We start from the raw sequence: 24245 nt of genomic DNA on the forward strand, positions 1-24245 counted from the left end.
GTATGTGCAGGGAGAGGAGAGAGACCCTGTAGGGTATTATATATTCCCTGGTGGCTATTGTGAACAGCTGAAAGAGAAAGCATAGGATTCTTTACAACAGCGGTAGCGGATGGATGGCCTCCACTATTTTGCTGTACGGTAATGCCCATTAGTCCTACTCAGCATAGCCAGTGGGGTCTAGCAACACCTGCAGGTCCCTGCTTTCCACATCACTTTTTCCAAGTATCACTGACTTCTTCCTATTTCTAAACATGGAATATTAATTCAAAATGAAGTTTAAAATATGGTAAGCAGAAAAAAGAAATGTGAAGAAGTAATCTGTTACTTCCAGTAAAGTTATCTGTAAAAAGGGCACCATACAGTTGTTTTTGCAAAATAATACAACTAGTTAAAATCATTAAAGTATGCTTCCTTGTTATTTGTAAAAACCTTTGGGGGGATTTTGAACTAGTTTTCTATTTTTCAATAACCTTTTGGAATGAAAAGTGTTGCATGGCAGTGTAACTATTAAAGAAAGACATATTTGTCAATAGTTACTTTGGGGGAAAACGTAATGCATAAAGTGTTACTTTTTTAAAATGACATTTCACAGGGTGTGGATTTAACAAACAACATCAGAAATTAAGGTGAAAAGAAAATATATTAATTGTAAGTTCCTTTCGTTATGTTTATGCTATAGGAAAACATTAAGTATGTTGTTCAGTGTCTCGTCCATTCTGGATTAAAAAAAACTATGTTGCATGGTATAGGTTGTGTCTAGTGTGCACTAGCTTTAGCATTTGTATTGTGCTTTAAACTTGTTGAGCCACAACATTTAAAAAAAATATGTACAGAAATGTAAGCAAGGAAGGAAGGAGTCTGAGCACTCTGAAGCAACATCTGCTGCGCATCCAGCTCTCCACTAGTTCCAAAATCAGTCATGTGGCAAATATCCTATCAAAGAGTATAAATGGTTTGCATAATTATTGTTGTTTATGTGTCCCGTTCCCCCCCCCCCCGCCACCCAATAGGATTCTGTCTTTGGAATTTGCCTTAACTCTACTAAGACTAATAGAATGCAATCAGGAACTGGTATGCGCTGTGTTTGCTTCCAATTGTTATTTTTCTATGATTCTATTATCTGTGCTTTTTGTTCTGGAATGTACGTTAGGTGATATGAGTGATGTTGATGGAGACAGGCAGTTTTTGACATTAGAATTCCCAGGTAAGTACAGTGTCCATAGTCATCATCAGGCATTCATGTTCATGGTAGGAACAGTCTGTTGTTCTGTATGTACCTGTTCCTGCTTTGCAGACAGAAGATATCTATGTTACAAGACATCCAACTTGAACAGCCATGAAACATTTCCGATAGGACTACACGACACCCTCTTGTTTAAGTTACGCTGAGTGTCACTCACACCAACTTTGAGTGCTGTAGGCACTTTATTATTTATTAGATAATTCTACTACTAGATAATTTATACGTTAGGAAGAACAACCTTCAGAACACGGCCAAAGAGCCCGAAAAACCCACAACAACCAATTTATACATTACTTCCCTCCAGTGAGCAAAAGACAGTGTACATAGCCTTCTTTCTCCCCATTTTACCATCATATAAAGACTAGCTGAAAGGTAATGGTTGGATCAAGGTGAGTTTCATGCCTCAACAGGGATGAGATCCTGGAACGCCAGTCCAGCACCTAAGCCTCCCTATATTTATTTATATTTATTTATTTATTTTATTTCTATCCCGCCTATCTGATCATATTAGACCACTCTAGGCGGCTATATCACACACACACTCTCTAAGATCTGGCCAGATAAAGTCTGACAATAGCTTGTGGTTGGCGGAGATAGCAGATTCCCTTGAAATAAAAAGATCAATGGAGATAAGTTATTTTTTTTTCATCTTTTCTTTAAAAAAATTACAAAGTGCCAACACTGGTGCACTGTCAGGTAGAGAAAAATGAGTAATTAGACTGGATGTACTACACTGAAACATTCCTAAATCTCTGGAGATTGCCTTTCTCTAGCCTAGAATGTGGGCAATACCTGCACCGCATCACCAACTGATCAACCCATGCTACAAAGCTAGTGTGTTTCACACACTAAGTATGTCAACAAGGACTGCAAAACAGGGAGAGCGCCTCAAGATGGAGAGCCAAGTGCTCAGACTTTACAGATGTTTTTATAGGGCACAATTACTGAGCTACAACAAAAGCACTAACTGTATTTATGTTAATATGCAATAAGCAAATTAGGACAGCCAGTAAATACTGCAGTAAGTTTTCCCTCCTACAGTATTACTGGAAGGAAAACTCAGGAACATGAACATCAACTGCCAAGCCTCTAATTAAAATTCCTTTGTACTTGAAGACAACTCCAGAAGCATGAAATTCCATTGTATAAATTCAGGTGTTAGAACAGTCAAAGCAAATGTCCCTTGTATCCAACAGGAATACATTCTTTCTTATTTCGCTGTCTCATAGCACAGAAAAACTTTGAAAAACAGATCAACAAGATCTGTTCACTGAGCAAACTAGACAGGCTTTACTGCAGGGAAGTATATAATCCTAGGGGACACCTACAATTACATAAAGAATCAATATCTTAGAGATTCACCAATGTGCAGAAAAGGTCTCTTTTCTAAGGAGAGCAGTAACCTAGAAACACTATCCTGAATACAGTGAATTTAAATGGCTCTGCTTTAAGCCATTTTATATTATAGGTATACTTGATGCAATCTGCTCTGACTTAAAACAGTCAGTAAGTTAAATATAGTAACATGCCCTAAAATAGCACTTTTATCAATATTTGATAGGGAACAATGGAATTGGACAGTGAAAGAATTAATGTCAAACTCATTAACAGTGGCAAGATTAATGATTGCAAAGAACTGGAAAGTAAAGTATGCTTTTCAATTAAATGATTAGTATAAAGAAGTTTGGAATATAGCTATTAATGATAAGCTAACATGTAACATTAGAGGGGAAAAACTATGAGTATTTTTAGTGTTATCTGGGGAGCTTTTATTGACTCTGTGCTAACAAAAAGGAAGGATTGTGAACCTTTGCAAGATTCAATGCAATCTTGGAAGGGGAATTGGGTTTTATAAATGGAGAACGGATTACCATATTTTTCGCACCATAAGACACACTTTTCCCCCACAAAACAGGGGGGTGGAAAATCTGTGCGTCTTATGGAGCAAAGAAAACAGATTATATTTTCCTGTTTTCTTCTCCTAAAAAATTGGTGCGTCATATGGAAAGGTGCGTCTTATGGAGCGAAAAATACCGTAATTTCCAGTGGTCCTGGTGGAGGGGAGCACTGTTTGTATAACTATCGTTTATGCTGTTTTTGATTTTATGCTTATTAAATGTTTTCTTTAGGCTTGTATTTTTAGATATATATATTCTTTTCTTTTTTTGTATTTCTTTTCTGTTTTATTTAAATAAATAAATAAAAAACAGCCAAAAAACATCTGAGTGTTCAATTAAGGTGTTGGCCCACTGAAATAAACAGGATTAAGAATCCAATCCGATATACTTACACAGAAGTGTATAAAATTGGATTGAATCTTATTTAAAATATTTGTATACATACTGTTTTTAGCTTTTAAATATTGTCTTTTTAATTATGTAAGCCGCTTTGAGTCCTTTTTAAAGAGAAAGGAGGGATAAAAATATTTTAAATAAATAAATAAAAAACAATAAATATATAAAGAAAAGAGACAGGATGAAAAAAGGACCAGCAATTATGACTATATTATTAGAAGCAATATTGCTCTTTACCCGGGGGGGGGGGAATCATGAGGATCAGCTAAAATATCTAGATCCTGTTTATTGCAAATTCAGTCTGTGCAATTAACTGATTTAGCTGAAAACTGAACCAAATCAAGTCACTTCAGATCTATTTTGAACAAGTGGATAACATTGGCTTGAATGGGATTTGAATCACTTTGGACTTATTTGGACACTAGAAGGACAAGATATATCTTCAAAATGTTGCAAAATAGTACCCTTTAAGGAAAATGCCTGCTGGCATAGAAGTGAGGGAAGGATAGCCTTTGTTCATTACAATTTCAGACAAGAATCTGACCAGAACTTCCCAGTACTTGCGAGAAGGGACTGCATGGTGTCCCTGAAGTTATATTCAGTTATCTCATCTAGCCCTTGGTTCTTCTGGATTTCTGTAGTTACTAGTAACAGATCACTGAAAAAGCTACAGAGTGTGTTTGGATGTTAGCTGTTCTGACCGCTCTGGGCCTCTATCACTTCACTTCCAAACCAAAGACGAATGTTTTTTTGAGATCACTGTGGTGCCTCGCAAGACAGCTTCTTCTATGGTCGTGCTTCGCAAAATGATTTCCCCCCCAAGACCGATGCCTCGCAAGAGGAAAATAATTCATTCATCTTGCAAGGTTCCCATAGGAATGGATTGCAATGCATTCCTATGGGAAATCGCTTTTCACAAGACGAACATTTCGCAAGACTGCACTACTTGCGGAATGAATTACTTTCGTCTTGTGAGGCACCACGGTAGCTTCCAATCTGTAAGTTGCACTTGAGCACGGAGGTTCCATTCATGGTTAATAGCTGCTGACAGACCTAGTTTTTCCACACCCTTACAAAAGAGACTGCCACTAAAGGTCATCATTGCAACATGCTACTGTGAATTGCACACATTAATTACATGCGGTATATAAATCCACACTCACATTAAACTTGGTCGGTGCCATTGTGTTGTCCTGTTGTTATGATTGACATAATAAGTGCGTCCGAGGTTGTCCACTTTTTCTTCCCATCCAGGTGGCAGGGGAGGTGGGGGTAATGCCTCTTGACGCTGAGAGGGAGAATCATTGGAGTCGACCACTTCCCATCCATGCTTTGAAAGGTAAAAAGGAAAAAAAGTAAAGCTGGTCTTAAACCATGTGATCATTGAGCCATTTCTGGTACAGTGAAACCAAACTAACAGCGGCTTGCAATGTCAACATCCCTGACAACAAGGGCAAGCAAAATGCACTCCATTATAGCATCTGTTTGTGACAGCTGCTCATTCAATACAGCAATATCCTCAAAGATGGGACTACAATGAAACGCTGGATGCAGACCAAAGCCTTCTTGGAATGGGACTAAGCAGGTTCGAAAGATTACATTGAAGAAGAGGGAAACACCAGCACGCTAAATGGGGGACAGAAACATATCGACATCTGGTGCACTTGGATCAGAACAAGAGAGGAACGATGTAATACATATTTTCTTGTCCTCAGTGAAGGACACCAGCACTTTTTAGTAAGTAGCAGCACTATAACAAAAAAAACCTTGAACTTTTTGCACAAAACCCCTTGTATTTGATGCAGAAACCTTGTATAACACGTATGTTGCACAGAAAATCAGTTCCCTCCCCCCCAAAATGCAAGCTTTTTTGTACAATATAGGGCTTTTCCTTTAAAAACCTTACTTCCCTGATTTTATTCAAACAAGAGCCAAAATATAAAAATGCACAAAAAGTCTTCATGCCCAGCATGAAGAAAACATGAAATGGTTCATTCTCAGAAGTTTGCTTAGGTCCATCACTAAATAGGTGGACTCCAGCTGCTGTTTCAGTAATACCCATCATCTTTTGAATCTCAACTCTCAGAACAGCTGCCCAGATCTTATATTAGGTGAAGCTTCTGGGATTAAAAAGCAAAATATCCAGAACACCAAACGTTGAGACCCACTGCTGTACAGCATGTTGCAACCATTATACAAAGGGGCAAAAATTCTGTTGAAAAAAAATGTGTACAGGACAGACAACATGCAGTGGCTTCTCCCTCTGTCAGCACTACACACTGTGTGACCAATGTTGTAACCAGTGTAAGACTGGGTATACAAAAAGATGTTGGCTGGGGTGGGGTTGACTGCTTACACAATTGCCCTACTGGTCTGCACTCACTCAAAAGGATTTTGGCCAACATAACTGAAGCATGGCTTATCAATGTCTGATTCCAATCCAGTTCCAGCAAGAAAAATACTTATTTCTTTTGAAAAGTTGTTATTGAACATTACAGAGTAAAAGCGTGGTTTCAGCAATTTCTTGGAAACCCAGTACTTCTGTGTAATACTGATCGCAGCAATCACTAGACAATGAGGAATCAGACTAGTTCCCCTCTGCAAAATGATGCAGGAGAAAATAAATCTATGCTTGTTTCACATCCCACAATTGTTATCTATTTAACCAAGACTGAAAGCAATGCTTTGTTTCAGAGGCTGTTCCCATGAATAAAGATTGAGATAATTCCTATCTGATTCATTCATTATAGGATGAGGAAAAAAAAAATAACATTCCAGGAAAATCTCATTCCAACTTTCATGTCTGATCCACAGAACACAGATGGTTTGCCTTGCTTACAGTGAAATATAAACCTATATCAAAGCACCCTATGTATTTTCTTTTATACCATACCAGGTCACTGTTCACTGCAAACTTTTAGAGCACCACTTGCATTATAAGCTGTGATGAGGAAGTGTGGCAAAGCAATCACATTCTGGTCTTTCAATAGTTTCTATGTTCATTTCCAATGCTAAAATGACCATATGGTTTGGAAAAAAAATCAACAGAAGAAAGAACACCAGGAAAATGGGGCAGAGAGAAACAGTGCAGCATAATAAACATAGTGGATGAACTCTTCTGTAGATTTGTGCTGGTGTTGGTGTAATATTGTAAATCATGATGGTGAATTGCTGCTAATTACTTGCTGCTTACATCCCTAGTCATGTGCCAGTCATATGTCTTAACTAGGAATGCAAGCAGTCACTTGTTAATTAGCAGTCATTTGCCATCACAATCTATGCAACTACATTTCATGCTTGTGTAAATCTATAAAAGAATTCTGGCCTTTTAACAAATTATACTTTAGAAATTCTGCTGATCTTCTGAAAGGAACAGACTAGTTGGTGAGATGTGATCCCTTCTTTTTTATTTTTTAATGTTCTTACAAAACTGTAACACTGATTAAATCTGTAATGGTCTTTGAAACAGAAGTTCAACCAGTCCATCTGAATTAATTTTTGTTAATGCCCAGTATGTGGGCGGGGAATCTTCTCCATCCTAAGGGTCTCATTCTTTGGGAGATACATTCCTCTAGTGAGTAGGACATGCTTTTAATTGTAATGTGTTGTACTGTATCTCTGTTTTCACTGCATTGTATGATATTTGATCTGTGCCCCCTAATGTATGGATGTTGTTTCATTTTGTTACTTTGTTGCTCTGTCTACTTGTTGTAAACTGCCCACAGTGGCCTTGGCTGCAAGATGGATGGTATATAAATAAAATAAGTAAAATATTTAAAACTGGTTTGAACCAAAGAGAAAATGGGATTTCATGGACATCATGCACATACAGCAGTTTCAGCTACTGCACAGGCAGCTTCCTTTCAGAGGACCTCAGAATATAGTACAGTGGTGCCTCGCAAGACGGGTGTTCTGTTTAACAATGAACCCGCATTACGAAGAGGTTTTTGCGATCGCAAAACGACGTTTTGAATGGGGGAATTTCGCTGTGCGATGATCAGTTCCCTGTTTCGGGAACCGATTTTCGCTTCCCGATGATCAAAACAGATGATCGTCGGGTTTTCAAAATGGCCACCAGGTGCTCAAAATGGCTCCCTGCTGTGTTTAGGAACCATTTTTTGCTGCACAGGCACCCGAAAATGGCTGCCCCTATGGAGTACGGTGAGTTCTTAGCCGATTGGAACGCATTAACCAGGTTTTAATGAGTTTTAATGTGTTTCAATGGCTTTTTTTATTTTCACTTTACGACGTTTTCGTTCTACAGCGATTTCGCTGGAACGAATTAATGCGAGGCACCACTGTACTTGAGACTGGTGTAATAAGGGCACAGAGTCTGGTGAAAAATGGCACAGAAGATATTCTTTAAACTTGATTGTGCAGCGCAGCTCATTGCTAAAAAAATAAGCATGGTGCTAAAAAATGTTATCCTGCCTTTCCACTAAATCAACAATAACTTAACATTCAAGACAGTCAGAAAATGTAAGTAACACAAACTGAAAACAATCACTGAAGAACTTTACACTGTCCTCCTTTTTCAACTATCCTCAAGCCTTTCAGCTGACTGGAAACAACTAAACCCAAATTCCTTTCAGATCAGATTTCTTCCAATTTCTGCCTTTCCCGACAAGGCACTTCAACAGGCTGTGTGATGTTAGTGAGTTGGTCCTATTCAGTTTGTGGGCCAGAGACTCCTACGTAGCTGGCTTAAAGAATCCAACCTTGGGGGCCAAAGATGACATTCTTAAAAAACAAAAGGCCTCCTGTCCCTTCCCAAACAATCACATTTCACTTTGCATATCCTTGTGTGGACTGCAGCCCATTTCATCGGATATGCAGCGCCCATCAACGGGGCTATTTCCTCCACCTACAATTACTTCCAGAATGATATATATTTGCCTTCTGTATTTTCTACAGATAATGACTTGATTATATTACTGAAGCTCTAGCTGTGTCCTTGTTCCATTTTAATTCCACAGCAATATATACTAAGAGGAATACTTATCACACCTGCAGCAGGGGAACAGAAAGAAATTGCTCCAGAAATGCCTCCTTTACAGCAAGCTTACCTCAGAGTCTTCCCTCTGATCACCATCCTCTTCTTGACCACCATTTTTTGGCATGTAAGCCATCTTCAGTCTCAAAAACCCCTTTACTCGAGACTTGTGGCTAGAAAGTATAGAATGGGGAAACAATTGTTTTTAATAATAAGTTTCCCAGGTGGAAAAGCACTTGTTTTAACAGAAGTAATAGATGTTCTGAAAAAGACTGTATATATGAAAATTCCTTACCTTCTTGGTCTGAGAAGGAAATCTTTAAATGTGTACGGCCTTTCCATGGTTGGGTCTTCAGTCTATTAGTAGGGAAAAAAAGAATAAATCATTAAAACTCAAGAATACAGGCTGATATGTTCTGAACAGGTTTTTAATTTTTCAGGTGAAAGGAACTCTAAAGCACAGAGTCATGCCAAGTGAGCATTTCCACTAGATGTCATTGTTAACACCACTATTAACCCTAACTCTAACCCTAACCCTAACCCAACCATCAATGTCTTGGTACAAAGAAAAAAAGTAATGAGCAGAAGGGGCTGAAGGGGAGACAGATGTTTAACAAAAACAATCAGTACAAAATAATACTCCAAGCCACAAACCCAAGCCTATTCATTAACCACAGTATTGAGATGCCTCTAAGTAAAGGCAGGGAAGTCAGACTTATTAATATGCAATGTAATACAGTGGGGTCTTGACTTGAGAACTTAATCCATATTGGAAGGCGGTTCTCAAGTCAAAAAGTCTGTAAGTCAAGTCTCCATTGACCTACAGTGCATTGAAAACCGATTAATCCCGTAACAGGCCGTTTTTGTTCCATTTTGTTTTTTTCTGGTCTGTAAGTCAAATCTCAGTCTGCAAGTCAAACCTAAATTTTGCGGCCACAGAAGTCTGTAACTCAAAAAGTCTGTAAGTCAAACCGTCTGTAAGTCAAGGGTCCACTGTACACAACATCTCTTACAAAACAAGCTTCCCTGTCTTCTGTTCTTTCTATGGCATAGAGAAGAGAGGGGCTGAACGCTGGTTATAGGGATAGTAACTCCAACCCAAACAGTGGAAAAAGCTGTAGCCCAGAGACAGAGAACATACTTTACACACAAAAGCTTACACGTTCAGTCTCTACTACTAAAGAGTACACAATGATGAGCTGCTAGATCAGCATTTCCCAACCTGGGAGTCACAAAGAGTTCTCTGAGGAAGTCTCAGGACGCCTTATATATGTTGTTAGATTTTGTTAGATTAGGCATCCTTCAGTCTCGAGAGACTATGATAATGTGCTCTGTATGGAGGACTTGGAACAGCATCTAGTGTGGTTGAGAAGGCCAATTCGAGAGTGACAATCCCTTCCACAGTGAAGTCAAATACAATCTGTCCCCCATGTAGCTCCCTGATTTTGCTGCTTTCTTGACTGCCTCTTTGCATCGGCCTGCTGGACAAGTGTCTCTTCAAATTGGAGGAGGCCGTGATGCAACACCTGCCTCCAGGCTGAACGCTCAGATGTCAGGATTTCCCATCTGTTGAGGTCCATTCCTAAGGCCTTCAGATCCACTTGCAGATCTCCTTGTATCACAGCTGTGGTCTCCCTCTGGGGCAATTTCCCTGCACTAATTCTCCATACAAGACATCTTTTGGAATCCGGCCATCAGCCATTCTCACGCCGTGCCCAAGCCAATGTAGACGTCGCTGTTTCAGTAATGTATACATGATAAACATTCCAGCTTGTTCTAGGACTACTCTATTTAAAATAGAGTGCCCTTGTTAAAATGATTTGTTGTAAACCACCTAGAGTGGTCTTTGGCCAGATGGGTGCTATATAAGTCAAACAAACAAACAAACAATTCTTCCATGACCTTTTGGACCAGGCTATTAAACTTGGTGTGAATGTGTGTATGCATGAGAAACAGGTCCTTTTGAGGAAGAAAGAAGCTTCTACTTTCTGAGAAGGGATGACTTTATCCATTTAAAATGCTTTTTTATGCAAATATGGAGGGGGTCCCAAGTTACTGGGCTAATATAAAAGGGAGCCGTGACTCGAAAAGAAAAAAAGGAGAGAGAGAGAGAGAGAGAGAGAGAGAGAGAGAGAGAGAGAGAGAGAGAGAGAGAGAGATTGGCAAACACTGTTCTAAATGGATGAATAATTTGATTTGGTGTAAGGAAGTTTCTTATGTGCCTTCTGGAAACCCTGCCAGCTCTTTCAGAGAAAAGAATAGATTTTCCTCCAAACACCACTGCATCTTAATTAACACTCATTCTGTTTAATTTATGATAGCGATGGGACTCAAAAAGTAACCTCTAATAGAAAAGACTGCATATTCACTCAATGTCCCACTGTGGAAAACAGATCAATAGCAATTAGAGCAGAGGTCTGAAGGCAATCAAGAGTCTAAAAGTCAATCCACACAAAGACACTGGTTAAGAGATGTTTAGTCTAGAGGCAAAAGATTTAAAGGCGGATATACTGGCAGCTTTCAATGCCATGAAAGGACATTGAAGTTGAAATGAGGCAACAAAATTGTTTTGGCAAGATGTCCCTGGAAAAGATGGGAAACAGTGAATTTAAAATTTTAGGAATCAGATTTAGGATTAAGAGAAGAACTTCCTAATATTAAGGAACTTTTAACTCGGTGGTAAAATCATTTCTGGAACTTTTCATGAAAAGGCTTTAAATAAATAGTTTAGATTCAATGCATTTAAAGACTGAGAGGAATGCCAGACCCCAATAATCAACATTGATGCAAAATTATAAGATTCATAAAAATGGAAATAATGCTTCTATTTTCCTATCATTTCTTGTATTCTCATCGGAAGTTGTAGTATGACTTGAAAACAGAATTACTAAGAACAAAAGCCAAAGAACAGCAAAGAGAATGAATTAGGCAACTTCCAATTCACATGTCACCTCGAGCATGAAAACATATTAACCATTCTTTCAGTCTCGTCATCTCTGATAGAATCATACTGCCCTTGTGGTATTAGGGCGAAGGACAGAATACATATATACAAAGCGTTCTGTGAATTCTGGGAATGCACTTCATAACTGTTAATAATAATGTTTACAATGGCTTAATATAAGACTTGCAGAGTTTTAAAAACAATTCCTATTCAGTAAGAAACAAACAGGACTGGCAGATGAAATCTGTACTTGCCACTCACTTATATGATAACGAGAAATTCATATCTTTGTGAATGTCAGCTTTTTGATAACATGTGAAAAGCCCATACATTGACTCTTTCATATCTGAAAACAGGGCTTGGCAGAATATCAAGAGCTGTTCAAAGAAACAGCGGGAAGGGGTATGTAGTATGTTAAAAATATGACTCAAAAAATTTCCTGCAAAAATCATTCAGATCTCCTTTTACCCCAAGGTGACAACCAAGCTACCATGGTCGCTGAAAGAATGAATGTGGTTACAAACATTATTGTGCACTTTGTATATTTAGGAGAAATGATTAATTGCAGTAATAAAATGGCACACGCTGACTGAAGAAACTGGAAGACTTCCAACTATGTTGTAAATTTTTAATGTGGATACTTAACCCAAGAATGAAACTGCTCAGACGCGTCTTTAAAACCCGCATTACTTAAGTAAATCGACAAGAACAGCTGCACTCAAAACCTATCAAGCTCCTAGACAAAGATGAACTTAAGAGCATTCGGGACACCAAGACCCAACAGAAATGGCTAAAACAGAGCCTGGAATTGTTCTTCCTTGCCGCTCAGAAAATGGGGAAACTTCCAATGAGGAATCTCAGTGGAAGCTCGGGTCAGATTTCACAGTGAGCCTACCCCCTTTACTTCAGAGGGAATTTCTGTATCTCCATGGAAGCAAGCCCATTTCACATGATTACAGAACTTCTATGAGATGACTGTAAAATCGGAATGTTACAGAGACAACATCTACTGTTGGACAGGTACATACAGTAATATCTGTAATAATATAGTCACGTGCTGTTGAGTCAGTTCTGACTTATGGCAACCCTTTTCAGAGTTTTCTAGGTATAGACTAAAGGTAAAGGTAAAGGTTCCCCTTGACAATTTTTGTCCAGTCGTGTTTGACTCTAGGGGGCGGTGCTCATCCCAGTTTCCAAGTCATAGAGCCAGCGTTTGTCCAAAGACAATCTTCCGTGGTCATATGGCCAGTGCGACTTAGACACGGAACGCTGTTACCTTCCCACCGAAGTAGTCCCTATTTATCTACTTGCATTTGCATGCTTTTGAACCGCTAGGTTGGCGGGAGCTGGGACAAGCGATGGGCGCTCACTCCGTCATGTGGATTCGATCTTACGACTGCTTGGTCTTCTGACCCTGCAGCACAGGCTTCTGCGGTTTAGCCCGCAGCGCCACCACCTCCCTCTCAGGTATAGACATAGAGACAATTTACCATTCCTTTCTTCTGGGGCAGCCTGGGATTGCGCAGCTTGCTCAGGACTACACAGGCTGGCTCTCTGCCTGCCCTACACAATGGGGAATTAAACTCCCAACCTCTGGCTCCGCAGCCTGTTCCCTAAATCACTAAGCTATTTCATCAGAATATAATATAAATACATGATCTTTTTTAAAAAAAAAAACCTATAACCTTCCTTACTATTGGCCACCTCAGACTTCCAGCTTTTCAGGGACACTATCCCAAAGGTTAATGAAAATATCGTGGGGGGAAAAAGAAGAAGCAACTAACAAAATTCCCCTTTTGGTAGAATAAGCTGCCTGGCAAGGGGTCGAAATTCTCCACCTTTTTAATGTTAACCCACTTTGAGTTTACAAGAGTCCAGCAGAGCAGATAGGCATATGCAGCTATGAAGTTAGGCCCCTTAAATGCGTACACCCTTTGGAGTGGGAAACCATTAGAAACTGGCAGCTAGTCAGCACAGTATTCCTCAGGGCCAGCCCTATCATTAGGCAGAGTGAGGCTGTGGCCTCAGGGAACAGGATGATGATATAAGATTGTGCAACTTCAGTAACTGCTAGGCAACCCTTCTCTAGCTGCAGTCCCTCTGCTCACACTACCGCTTGGGGTGTCATTCATTTTCTTTTTGGATTCCAACTTGCAGCCCATGAGGGTTCATAGAGGGCTTCCCAAAGAACTATAACTCACACAAAGACCTAAGCCTCTCAGCAAGCACCAGGGCAGTTTCCTTTTTGTATAGGAAGTAGGCCTGAAAGAGTCTGGAAGATAGGACCTTTCCCAGGTAAGTGAAATGCATGCGCGTGTAAGTGTGTATCTCTGGCCAGGTACAGTCATGCCCTGCTTTACGATTACCCCGTTTAATGACGAATCCGCTTGATGGTGAGGTTTTTGCAATCGCTTTTGCGACTGCAAAACGATGGTTTGAATGGGTTTTTTCTGCTTTGCAATGATCGGTTCCCTGCTTCGGGAACTGATTTTTGCTTTACGACGATCAAAAACAGATGATCATCGGGTTTCAAAATGGCTGCCAGCTGAATAAAATGCCCCCTCCCGCTGTGCTTAGGGACGGATTCCTTGCTGCACAGGCACCGAAAATGGCCGCCCCTATGGAGGATCTTCGCTGGATAGTGAGTTTTCAGCCCATTGGAACGCATTGAATGGGTTTCAATGCATTTCAATGGGCTTTTTAATTTCGCTTTACGACTTTTTTGCTTTACAGCAATTTTGCTGGAACGAATTAACGTCGTAATGCGAGGCACTACTGTACTCCCATAATTCTGTGTGAAGAATCCTGTAAATTTTGGAAGCTGATTAAAAATAAACAAACAAATACCCTAATTAACAGATAGAGTTCCGCTTCCCCAAGCAGTAGCAGACCTCCCGTTTCCCAATACTTCCTGTGTAGTTGCTTTTCTCACTCTTGGTCTACCACCCACTTAGCAATGCAGATACTTCAAATAAACACGCAAAACTAGATCTCAAAAGATCTAGGGTAAATATAATTTTTCTGAAAAACCCCACATAACTGCCTAGTTATGAATGCATGATTATTAGAGATGGGGGGTATTTGCATACGAATACCCCTGCACAGGTGGACATAATGAGGGTCCGGCCCCCTGGAGCTCGACTGTCCACTCACCCATCCACTGCTGCTGCTGCAGCTCCGTGCTCCCTTCCAATACCTCCGGAGCTCGCGGTTGACTAGCCACTAGCCAACCTGGCAGGGAGGCTTGTTTTCCCTCCTTCCGCCAGGAGTGGCTAGTCGAACATGAACTCCTGAACGATTAGAAGGGAGTGCAGAGCTGCTGCAGCAGCGGATGGGCCACCTCATTATGCACCTATGCAGGAGTATTCATGTTTGTATATGAATATGAATACCCCCATCTCTAATGATTATACCACAGTCTAAATAACACATGCAATGAATTCCAGTGTAGAGTCTCAAAACACTGCTTGATATCAGCTCCCATAACCTTTGCTGTGTCTGGAATGATCCGAATAGTAGTCTTACAACACTTCACAACATCAGACTTAAAAGCACAGCAATAGAGCATTCAATTTCTATCTGCTACTTGATCTACTGTAGCTTGTACTCTGAGCTATGGTTATGTGAATGCCAGCACTGAGAAGGAGCATATGCACATTCATGATTATGAACACACAGAGCAGACCAGTATCAGTGGGGCAGGGAATCTATTCCAGGTTTTACATCAGACTTTGAAGGAACTATTCAAAGTGCTGAACCTATTTCGGGACTTGTGTTCAGCTCTTAAGATCACTCCTGTAACGTTCAGAAGAAAATTTGGAATGGATTTGCTGCCTTGCTGACACTGGCATCACCTGACTCCACCATGAACACATTTGATAAATCTGTAGAATGTTATTTTAATTCCTGGGGGTGGGGTGTTAGTTGATATTACTGTGGGAAGGAGGATTCATTGTCTTCAGTTAACAACACAGTCATGCTATTAAATCTATGAAAGGTTTCGTCTTCCCTTCACAACAGGAAGCAAGTAATGCAAAAGTACACATTTCGCCTTTTTAGAAGCCGTTTCACCTCATCCTCTCTTTCCTGAGAGGTGTATCTCTGCAAAGCATTCATCTCCTGCAGAGCTAAACAGTGAACTAGGTTTCTTCAAAAGGCCAAGTCTATGTGAAGTCCTCAATTTTTTTCTGAAGAGAACAAATGCTTCAGTTCTGAGCAGTTTTATTCAAGGGTGCCTTTGACTGCAAAAGAAAGAATGTTCCATGGTGCAGGCAGATTACCCCCCCCCCCAAAGTAAAGAGATGGTGTCACTTTCTGACAGTGGCAAGACAAGACCTAAATATCTTCTTCTTCTTCTTCTTTTTGTATCTAGGCTCCAATGTTCGCTTTTTAACTCAGGATGGCAATTGGTAATGGGATGCCTGTTCTTCCCCAAACCTATGGAAGCCCATGTTATCCATTAGAGGGAATGGCTGGTCATCCTGGGCTATCTCCCCCCCCCCCCCGATGATGCATAATCCTGGCAATTTTACTTTTTCAGAAAGCCTTTTCCTGCACACCTCCAAGCTCCTTCAGGGTAGCCTGAAACTTATTCTTGAGATGTGGGTCTAGCATTTGCTGCCTCTCACCTCTTGCTATTTGCCCATCTACCTCCCTGCTTCTCTGGGCTGAGCTTCTGCCTTCTGATGACTGTTCTTCCTCCAGCAAGCAGAAACCGAGCCTTTTCTTTCTAATCTACAGGAGTAAATGGGACTTTAAATATTAGGAATTATTATTACTATTTCTGAATAAGTGGTGCCCCGCTTGACGATGAAATCGCTTGATGAGTTTTTTTGCAATTGCTATTGCAATCGCAAAACGATGGTTCCAATGGGTTTTTTTTCACATTACGTTGATTAGGAGCCTGCTTCGCGAACCATTTGTTCACTAAACGATGATTTTTCCGGTTCCACAAAATGGCTTCCCTCCCTTTGCAAAATGGCTGCTTTCCGGACCCCTGCTTCGGAAGACAGCAATTTTAAACAGCTGATCGGCAGTTCTCTATGGGCAATCTTTGCTAGACGATGAGGTATTTCCCCACTGGAATGCATTGACCGGTTTTCAATGCATTCCAATGGTTTTTTTTTTTTTTTGCTTGACGACGATTTCGCTTAACAGGGATTTTCCTGGAATGGATTATCGTCGTCAAGCAGGGCACCACTGTATCCCTATTTGAAACTATACTTTGGCTGCATGTCTCTGTTTTTGGTTTAGGAAGCCAGAAATGCATGCCTCTCTCTCGCCCTCCTGTTGCACCGGCTTTCACACAGAGATCCTATTTGCATTAAGCCCACATGAACTACAGAATTCTTAACTTAGTGTGTAGTCCTATCCAGTCATGTCTTAAAACCAGCTCAGCTTACAGAAAGCTAGATGAAGCTATGTTGAAACCAAATACCTCCCCAGCCTACAAGTGCTGGGAAATGACTTAATGCCTACCCTTGCCTGGCCTGTATGTCAGGGCAGTGGCTGTGCCCCCAGGAAGCAGGCATTGATTGATCTAGTGTAATGCTCCACCCTGTTTCTCTTCTTCCTCTTTCGTTCTTTTTCAGGCAGTTCTTAGCCTACAAAGCAGTGATGCTAGCAGATTTCTGAGGTCAGCCAGCAGAAGGTAGTTCTTCCAACACAAAATCAATTTTGGCACTTTAAAGTGATCTCGTATGAAGAGGAGATATTACTCTTCTAAATCTCATACAACCAACATTTCTGAGTTAGGATTGTATTGCTAATGCTAGTTACAACCCAGAACGTTAAGTGAACATCTTATCATTATCCTGGACAGGGCTCATTATCCTACTTTAATAATGTTTTAAGTTAGAGCTGTCCAATTCAGACACAGCACAGAACTCTATCTGAAAGCAAAATGGGATTTCCACAGCAAAGCCAGGTTGTGATGGGAGAAGGACACTGTTTGCCTTCACAAACAGTGATTTGTAAAACTATGGGTGAAGCCTGAACAATCTCTGATTTGAATATAACCATGGTTAGTGTTGAACATTGTGAAAGAGGGATGGCTTGTAGATAAAGGGCCTTCTCGGCAGTTGCCCCCAGACTATGGAACGCCCTCCCGACTGAAATTCGTCTGACGCCGACACTGATGATATTTTGGCGCCGGGTCAAAACCTTCCTGTTCCAGAAGGCTCTTAACTGAAATAACATCAACTGTGGGTCTTGATGATGCCAATTTTAATTGTATTTTAATTGTATTTTAACTGTATTTTAATCATTTTATATTTTATTGTATTGAATTTTAATTGTTGTAAGCCGCCCAGAGACCTTTGGGTAGAGTGGGCGGCATATAAATAAATAAATAAATAAATAAATAAATAAATAAATAAATAAAGAAAGAAAGAAAGAAAGAAAGAAAGAAAGAAAGAAAGAAAGAAAGAAAATATAGTACTGCATCAAGGCTTATGCTGAGAAGGGCAGGAGAACATTCATATATATCTATATACATTTCAGGTGATAGGCCCTCCTTCAAAATAACCTCCTATCCATGGTTCTCTTTTTTAAAAGAAAAGAGAAGGGCAAGCAGCCCTCCTAACCAAGTTGTTTCGCATCCATTTACATGGTCAACGACACTGAGAAAAATTTAAATTGCTCTTTTCATGAGTAATGTGATATCTCACATAGTTTTGTCTAGAAGGAAAAGAAAACTGTAGAGAGCTGATTATTTTTATGGAGCATTCAGAACAAAATCATAATCTTAACAAGTTCCCAAGTGATCACTTTAAAACAGTGGCAGGAAACTTTTCTGAAAATACTGTTCCAGCTGTCAAACGGTTTGAGAAATGAAGGTGAAACACTTAAATTTATTTATTGCTTTTAAAATTACTTATGTGCTGTTGAGACTATGGTGCATCAAGGAGCAGAGGCTAATCTCTAGTAAGGGATCTCCCAGCTAGACTGAAAGGCTACAATACATTTGTAAAAGTCGAGAGTGAAACATAAATTACCGTATTTTTCGCACCATAAGACACACTTTTTTCCCACAAAACAGTCTTATGGAGCGAAGAAAACAGATTATATTTTCCTGTTTCTTCTCCTAAAAAATCGGTGCGTCTTATGGAAAGATGCGTCTTATGGAGCAAAAAATACGGTAATACTAACAGCAGAATGAAAATTCCAATGACATACTTTCATGTCAGATTTCCTTATGTTTATCTTGCTGATGCCCTGGATACTTAGTCTGCAAGATGCGAGGAAGTAACTAAATGCTTGGACCAGATTTCTGTTGGTACAAATACTGTTTGCACTACTGCCCTTCTAATCTGTGTGTTACACACTCAGGACCGTATTGGGAAAGGGAAGCACTACATTTTACAGACAGAGAGAGAGAAAAAAAACCTCATAGTAGTCCTAGTAGAGCTTTCAAGGTAAGTGAGATATTTGAGGAATGCTTTGTACAACTCAGCACCCTATACTGGCGAGTGCCCATGGTGGAGCAGGGATTCAAATCTAGGTCTCCTGAGTTCTAATCTGTCAATCTGTCTAGCACACCATATGGGGTTCTGTCATTGTTGTTGGTGGTGTATGTGTGTGTCTGCGTGTGTGCGCATGCGCGCTTCTTCCTTACACTACTCCTGTGGCTAATCCCTGGGGTGGGCGAAGTACTGGTTCCTTGTATGCCACCCCATGCTTGCCTATCCAGAACTAAAGGATGGCTAGCAACACTTAGTAAAGTAAATGCCACCAGTCCAGTGATGTCATCAGCCTATACTTGGTGCTCCACATTCTCCAGTTGTGCAGATCCTGCCCACCTCCTCCTTAGCTGCAGCACAAGTGGCATTGTAGGCAATGTATTCCATCCTCCCCCACATGTAACAGTTCCAATATTAGGTACATGCCCTGCTCCTGCTGATAAAATTATTTGTGCATCTTTCCCATTCTGCAAAACACAACAACAGAGAATTAAGATATTGCCCAGTGGCTAAAGAAGCACAAGACAAACTCATTAATGGCTAACTAGAAGTTACTGAATGTATGCTATTTACCTTCCACGTGTATAACAAAACAGCAGGATTTCAGGTAATGTTTGAAATATAGCACGCACATTAAGTTATATTGTTTAAACCATCTTTGCATTAACTTTCACAAAGTAGATTGGGATGACAGGCAAAATAGCTTACCGGCAGATGATTAAGTGGCACATCCACTTGACCCAGAAAGTCGTCTCTGGTCTGAAACAGATGAGAGAGAAATTAAAATGATTAGCTTATTGTATCCACTATGCTGTTGACATGGAATAGTGCTAATTTCTGCAACAACTTCAAAATTTGTTTCTAACTGCTGCATAACCGCAAAGTCTCTTAAAGAGTTGGTGTTTTGTGTTTTTTATGAAATTCAAGTTAGTTTTAATAGTGCTTCAGTCTTCATGCAAGCTGAAATTATATATAATAGTCTCAACAAAACTAATGATAACTTCAAAAGTTCTAGAACTATACTTTTTTAATCCCAAAGGAAGCAGACGTAAGAGCTGCACATCTAAATCTCACATCTGGAGAAGATGACATTCGTGATTTTATACTCCTCCATTTGAAATTTTTAACTTTCTAAGACGACTTTTAGTAAGAAATGAAAGGAGTAAAACACCAAGATTTTTCATGCCAAGCCAGGGTATTTCCAGTGACTGCAATATGTTTGTAATATTGGAGAAAACAAGTTACCCCAATGAAGAATTATAGGATCTTCAGGCTCACACAGAATTCTAGAACATACGGTCTCTTCTACTTAGTGATCAATATTCTATTCTATGCTTATGCAAAGGGAGAACTCCAACTCCAACTGTTCAAATTGCCACAACTGAGGTCAAGAGCTGACAATTCTGTGCCTAGCTACACACGACTGGCATGTGGTTAAACTGCCACAGCAGCTTCTGTATTCAACAGGGGTACTGCAACTGTGACAGACAGAAAGAAGCCATACATGCAAACACAGAGTAATTTCTCCAGGGAAATAAACGAAGAAGTGACTGGACATGAAGTCATTATTTGTGCCAATTAAGAACACAGGAAACTATCTCCAGCTGAGTCAGACCTTTGACCTAGCCAGCTTAATATTATTCGTTCTGGCTGGCTGCAGATCTTTCTGACCAAAGTCCCTGGAGATGCCATGGATTGAACTTGGACCTTCTGTATATAGCAAGGCCCCTGAATACAGCTCTTTTGTGTCTGTGAATGGGCGTATATGCATTTGGATAAAGGTGAACAGGAAAAAAAGAACATATACAAGGCAAGAATTTCTCCCAGCAGTCAATATAAGAGGGACAAACACTGTGCATGCTATGACTCTCACAGATACTATAAAGCACATCTGCCCTCTCCTCATTTATATCTGCAATCTTCACAGCATAAACACTGAATTAAGAGGACTGCCTTTAGCCTCTCAAAACAAGAGTTGACAATATAATTAAGTCTATAATTGAAGATTTAGTTAAAATAAAGAATCATGGATTTACTTTTAACCACAGGGCATTATTTTAGTTCTTTTTTGAAAAACCAAATCCAGGACTATGAAGGTTTGCAATAGAGGCATGGGGAATTCTGGGAGATGTCCAAAAACACGACTCTGCATACCTTTAGTCCAGTGCTTCCAAACCTTGGTTCCTCAGATGTTCTTAGACTACAACTCTCAAAAATCCTGCCCAGCACAGAACATCTGGAGACGCAAGGTTGGGAACCATTCACAAACTATGAATCTCAGTGCTACAGATATAACCTCTTGATCAAAGGTTTCTAAAGTGTCCAGTTAATAGTTATTATGTTCACACCCAAAGCAAATCATTATTCAGTAGGAAATAAAAGGCAAACACTGCTGTCATCTGAAATAAATATTCCATCAAAATGAGAGAGGAGGGAATGTTTGATACACTGGCCAAAATCCTGTTGCTTAACATAGTAAATCACACTAGAGTAGGCCCAAGGAATCAATAGGGATTTGATGGGTCAACTCCTCCATAAACTGCATTAATTCAAATGGGCGTACAGTACTCTAACTGCGACTTATGCTAAAATTAAGTCACAGTAGGCCCATCGGAATCAATGGAAATTATGAAGGCACTGAGTCACCAAATCCTTGTTGATTCATTGGTCCTTTTCTTGTGTGATTTACTATGTTAAGCAACAAGATTTTGGCCACTGTTTTTAGGTGCTCTAAACACCTAAATTATGTCTTTGAGCACTTCGTACTCTATGCAAGAGTAAAATTGTATGGATTGATGGCTTTAGATTTAACTTAATTAAGCAATGAATAAAAAAATTTTTAGATAATTTATTGCACAGCAATAAATCCTCTCATTTTAATAAAGTATGAAATTCATTTCTTTACTCAATTGTGTATGGCTAGAAACCAAAGAGTCATTCAAGTAGTTCTATATGCCAAGCAGACTTCTTCGTCTGTGCAGGATTCAAAGCTACACTTCTTGAACTCTGCACAGCAAAGGCATTTGAAACTAATAACGTTGAAAAGCATTTATACTTTACTGTGATATGCACTTTTCGTAAAGAAAAACATAAACCATCTTCCTCCTACACCAGTGTAAGGCGTGGGGTTACTATACGTTGTTCTTTGGATCTTAGCCCACGTGGTTAAAGTCATGCAGACCAGCAGATATTGGAAGCCTCTGAACATATGAGACTACCTCTCTTTTTGCAAACTCTGTTGAGGTTCCAACTAGAGTAGATGTTTTGGTAAATGTTTTCCCACAAAGTCTACATGTTAGATACTTAATCACTTAAACATATCACTGAAATTCTGTTAGAAAATGAAAACTGATATTATTAAACCTTTGAAGCCTATCAGAAGAACTGAAACCACCTCTTTATTATAACTGTATTCCCTGACATGTTTAAATAAACAACAAATCCAAATGATCAGCATTCAGAATATTAGTTTTCTTTTTCATTATCAAAATACCGATTTCCCTTCAATTTGAAATGATAGAAATGTGCAAAGAAAGGCCGATTTATACGTAATTTTGGTGAAAGTTGTTATAGAAAAGTGTACACATAGAAGCTATATTATGCAAAAATTACAAGGGGAAAAACTTAGACTTGAATGACAATGAAATCTATCACCTACATTAAAAACAGTCTATTCAGCCATTTTAAAACATAAAAAACCTCATTTAATGTCGTGAAAAACAGAAAAACATAAAAAACCCATTTAATGTCATGAAAGCCATAATATAAAAAAAGAAAAGGGAATAATAATAATAATAATCTTCAAACTATACACTTTTTCAAACAACCATATCTGCAATTAAAGAAATACCACTGCGGCTATAATAACCTGTTTCTATATTCCCACATCTCAATAAATTAACAGGACACTGACTGAGCAGAGAGGGGTTCCAAATCAGAAAAAGGAGACATCTCCCCCCCCCCTCAAATTTGGGGGGCAGGTGGCTCCTTGTCCAGTTCCAAAATCCCCACCATGTGGCTGAGAAAAGCATATTCCAGTCTTGATTACTTGGCACTCTTGGATTGGAGCAACTCTCCCAAACTTTTTTTTGCTAAAATACAAGGCTCAACTGCATTTCTAATTCCATTCAGTTCAACACCCAGATTTCCACCTAAATCTATTTGTTTGCTTAGCCACCACCAAACTGTTAAGCTATCTGGCTGATACAATGGCTTCTCCCTTCAAAAGGGTCTTGATAACAGTGACTCTGAAACTGCTTTAGTAAGTTTATGGCTCTTGACATGGCTCTTGACATCTGGTGATCTAGATCAAAGAAAAAGCTGTATTCTCCCCTCAGTTTTGAAGAGCTATATTAACCCTCAGGGTTCAAGTGAGTAAACTTTCCTGTTGAATGAAGGAACGTCATCATTTTCTATTATGAATGTAGCCACTCTGAGCCACAATGCAAGAGGAAACATGAAACTTAACCAGAGAGACAGAAGTACACACTCCTTCCAACCTCCTTAAATTGTTGTTGCTATGATCTATTCAACTTACAATTGGCGTACTTCCACCCTACTTACCCTTCCCAGATTCCTTTATTACTTTCAGAACTTCTAGTTTCTCTATTAGTTATCTCTTCCAGTTGCCCTAGTTATCAAGTTGTGACTGATTTTATACCCTGGAGATGCAATGGGCTAGTCCACACTCAAGAACAATTTCATATTGTTGCTCCTCTTCTATTGGAGACTGGTCTTCATTATTGCTCTTCTGACTTTGGACACAATGCTGTTTTTTTGCTTCCAAACCAGCCTCCTAGGTTTGTTAGACAACAAGGTTTTGCCTTTCCTGCATTTCACTCCCATTTATTTTATCCCGGATGATCAGCTGATCAACAACAACTAGGCCGTCCTTTCTCTCAGCCCTCCTCTTGAGTACTACAATCTTTACATGTGGGTCTGGTAGTGAGTTTAGTGACATTCTTGCTCACCTGACAGGTGCATCCTTGCATAATAAGTTCTAAATATAGAATTCATATATCTTGTGTTTATGCAAATACTTCCTCTGCTTAGCAACATTGAGAATGTTGTAATACTCTGTAATACCTCAGTTCCAATCATGCCCACCACTGTCAAAGCTCTGAGGCCCCAAGACAAGCAAATGACAGACAGCGGGGAGGATGGGCAAGACATGTGGATTCACAGAGTACCACTCAAAGAACCATGGTTACAGGTAAGTAACCTCTCTTTCTTCTTCATGGTCTCTGTGAATGCACATGAATGGGTGACTAGCAAGCTAACTCACTGGATGTAGGGCTGTCACGCCAACATT

General features: G+C 39.7%; 1 protein-coding gene across 16 annotated transcripts in view; it reads right to left on the reverse strand.

Annotated features, from left to right (window-relative positions):
* NEDD4L (NEDD4 like E3 ubiquitin protein ligase) overlaps positions 1–24245 on the reverse strand; it is a 322144-nt gene that overhangs the window by 70714 nt on the left and 227185 nt on the right. For all 16 annotated transcript variants that reach the window (XM_078385189.1, XM_072992884.2, XM_072992886.2 and 13 more), the window contains 4 exons: positions 19643–19693; positions 8826–8887; positions 8604–8703; positions 4701–4867 (listed from right to left, as the gene is read on the reverse strand). In XM_078385189.1, coding sequence (XP_078241315.1) covers positions 4701–4867; positions 8604–8703; positions 8826–8887; positions 19643–19693 — 380 coding nt within the window. The remainder of the gene's footprint in view (positions 1–4700; positions 4868–8603; positions 8704–8825; positions 8888–19642; positions 19694–24245) is intronic.

This window comes from Pogona vitticeps, chromosome 2, assembly GCF_051106095.1.
Source record: "Pogona vitticeps strain Pit_001003342236 chromosome 2, PviZW2.1, whole genome shotgun sequence".
Lineage (NCBI taxonomy): Eukaryota > Metazoa > Chordata > Lepidosauria > Squamata > Agamidae > Pogona > Pogona vitticeps.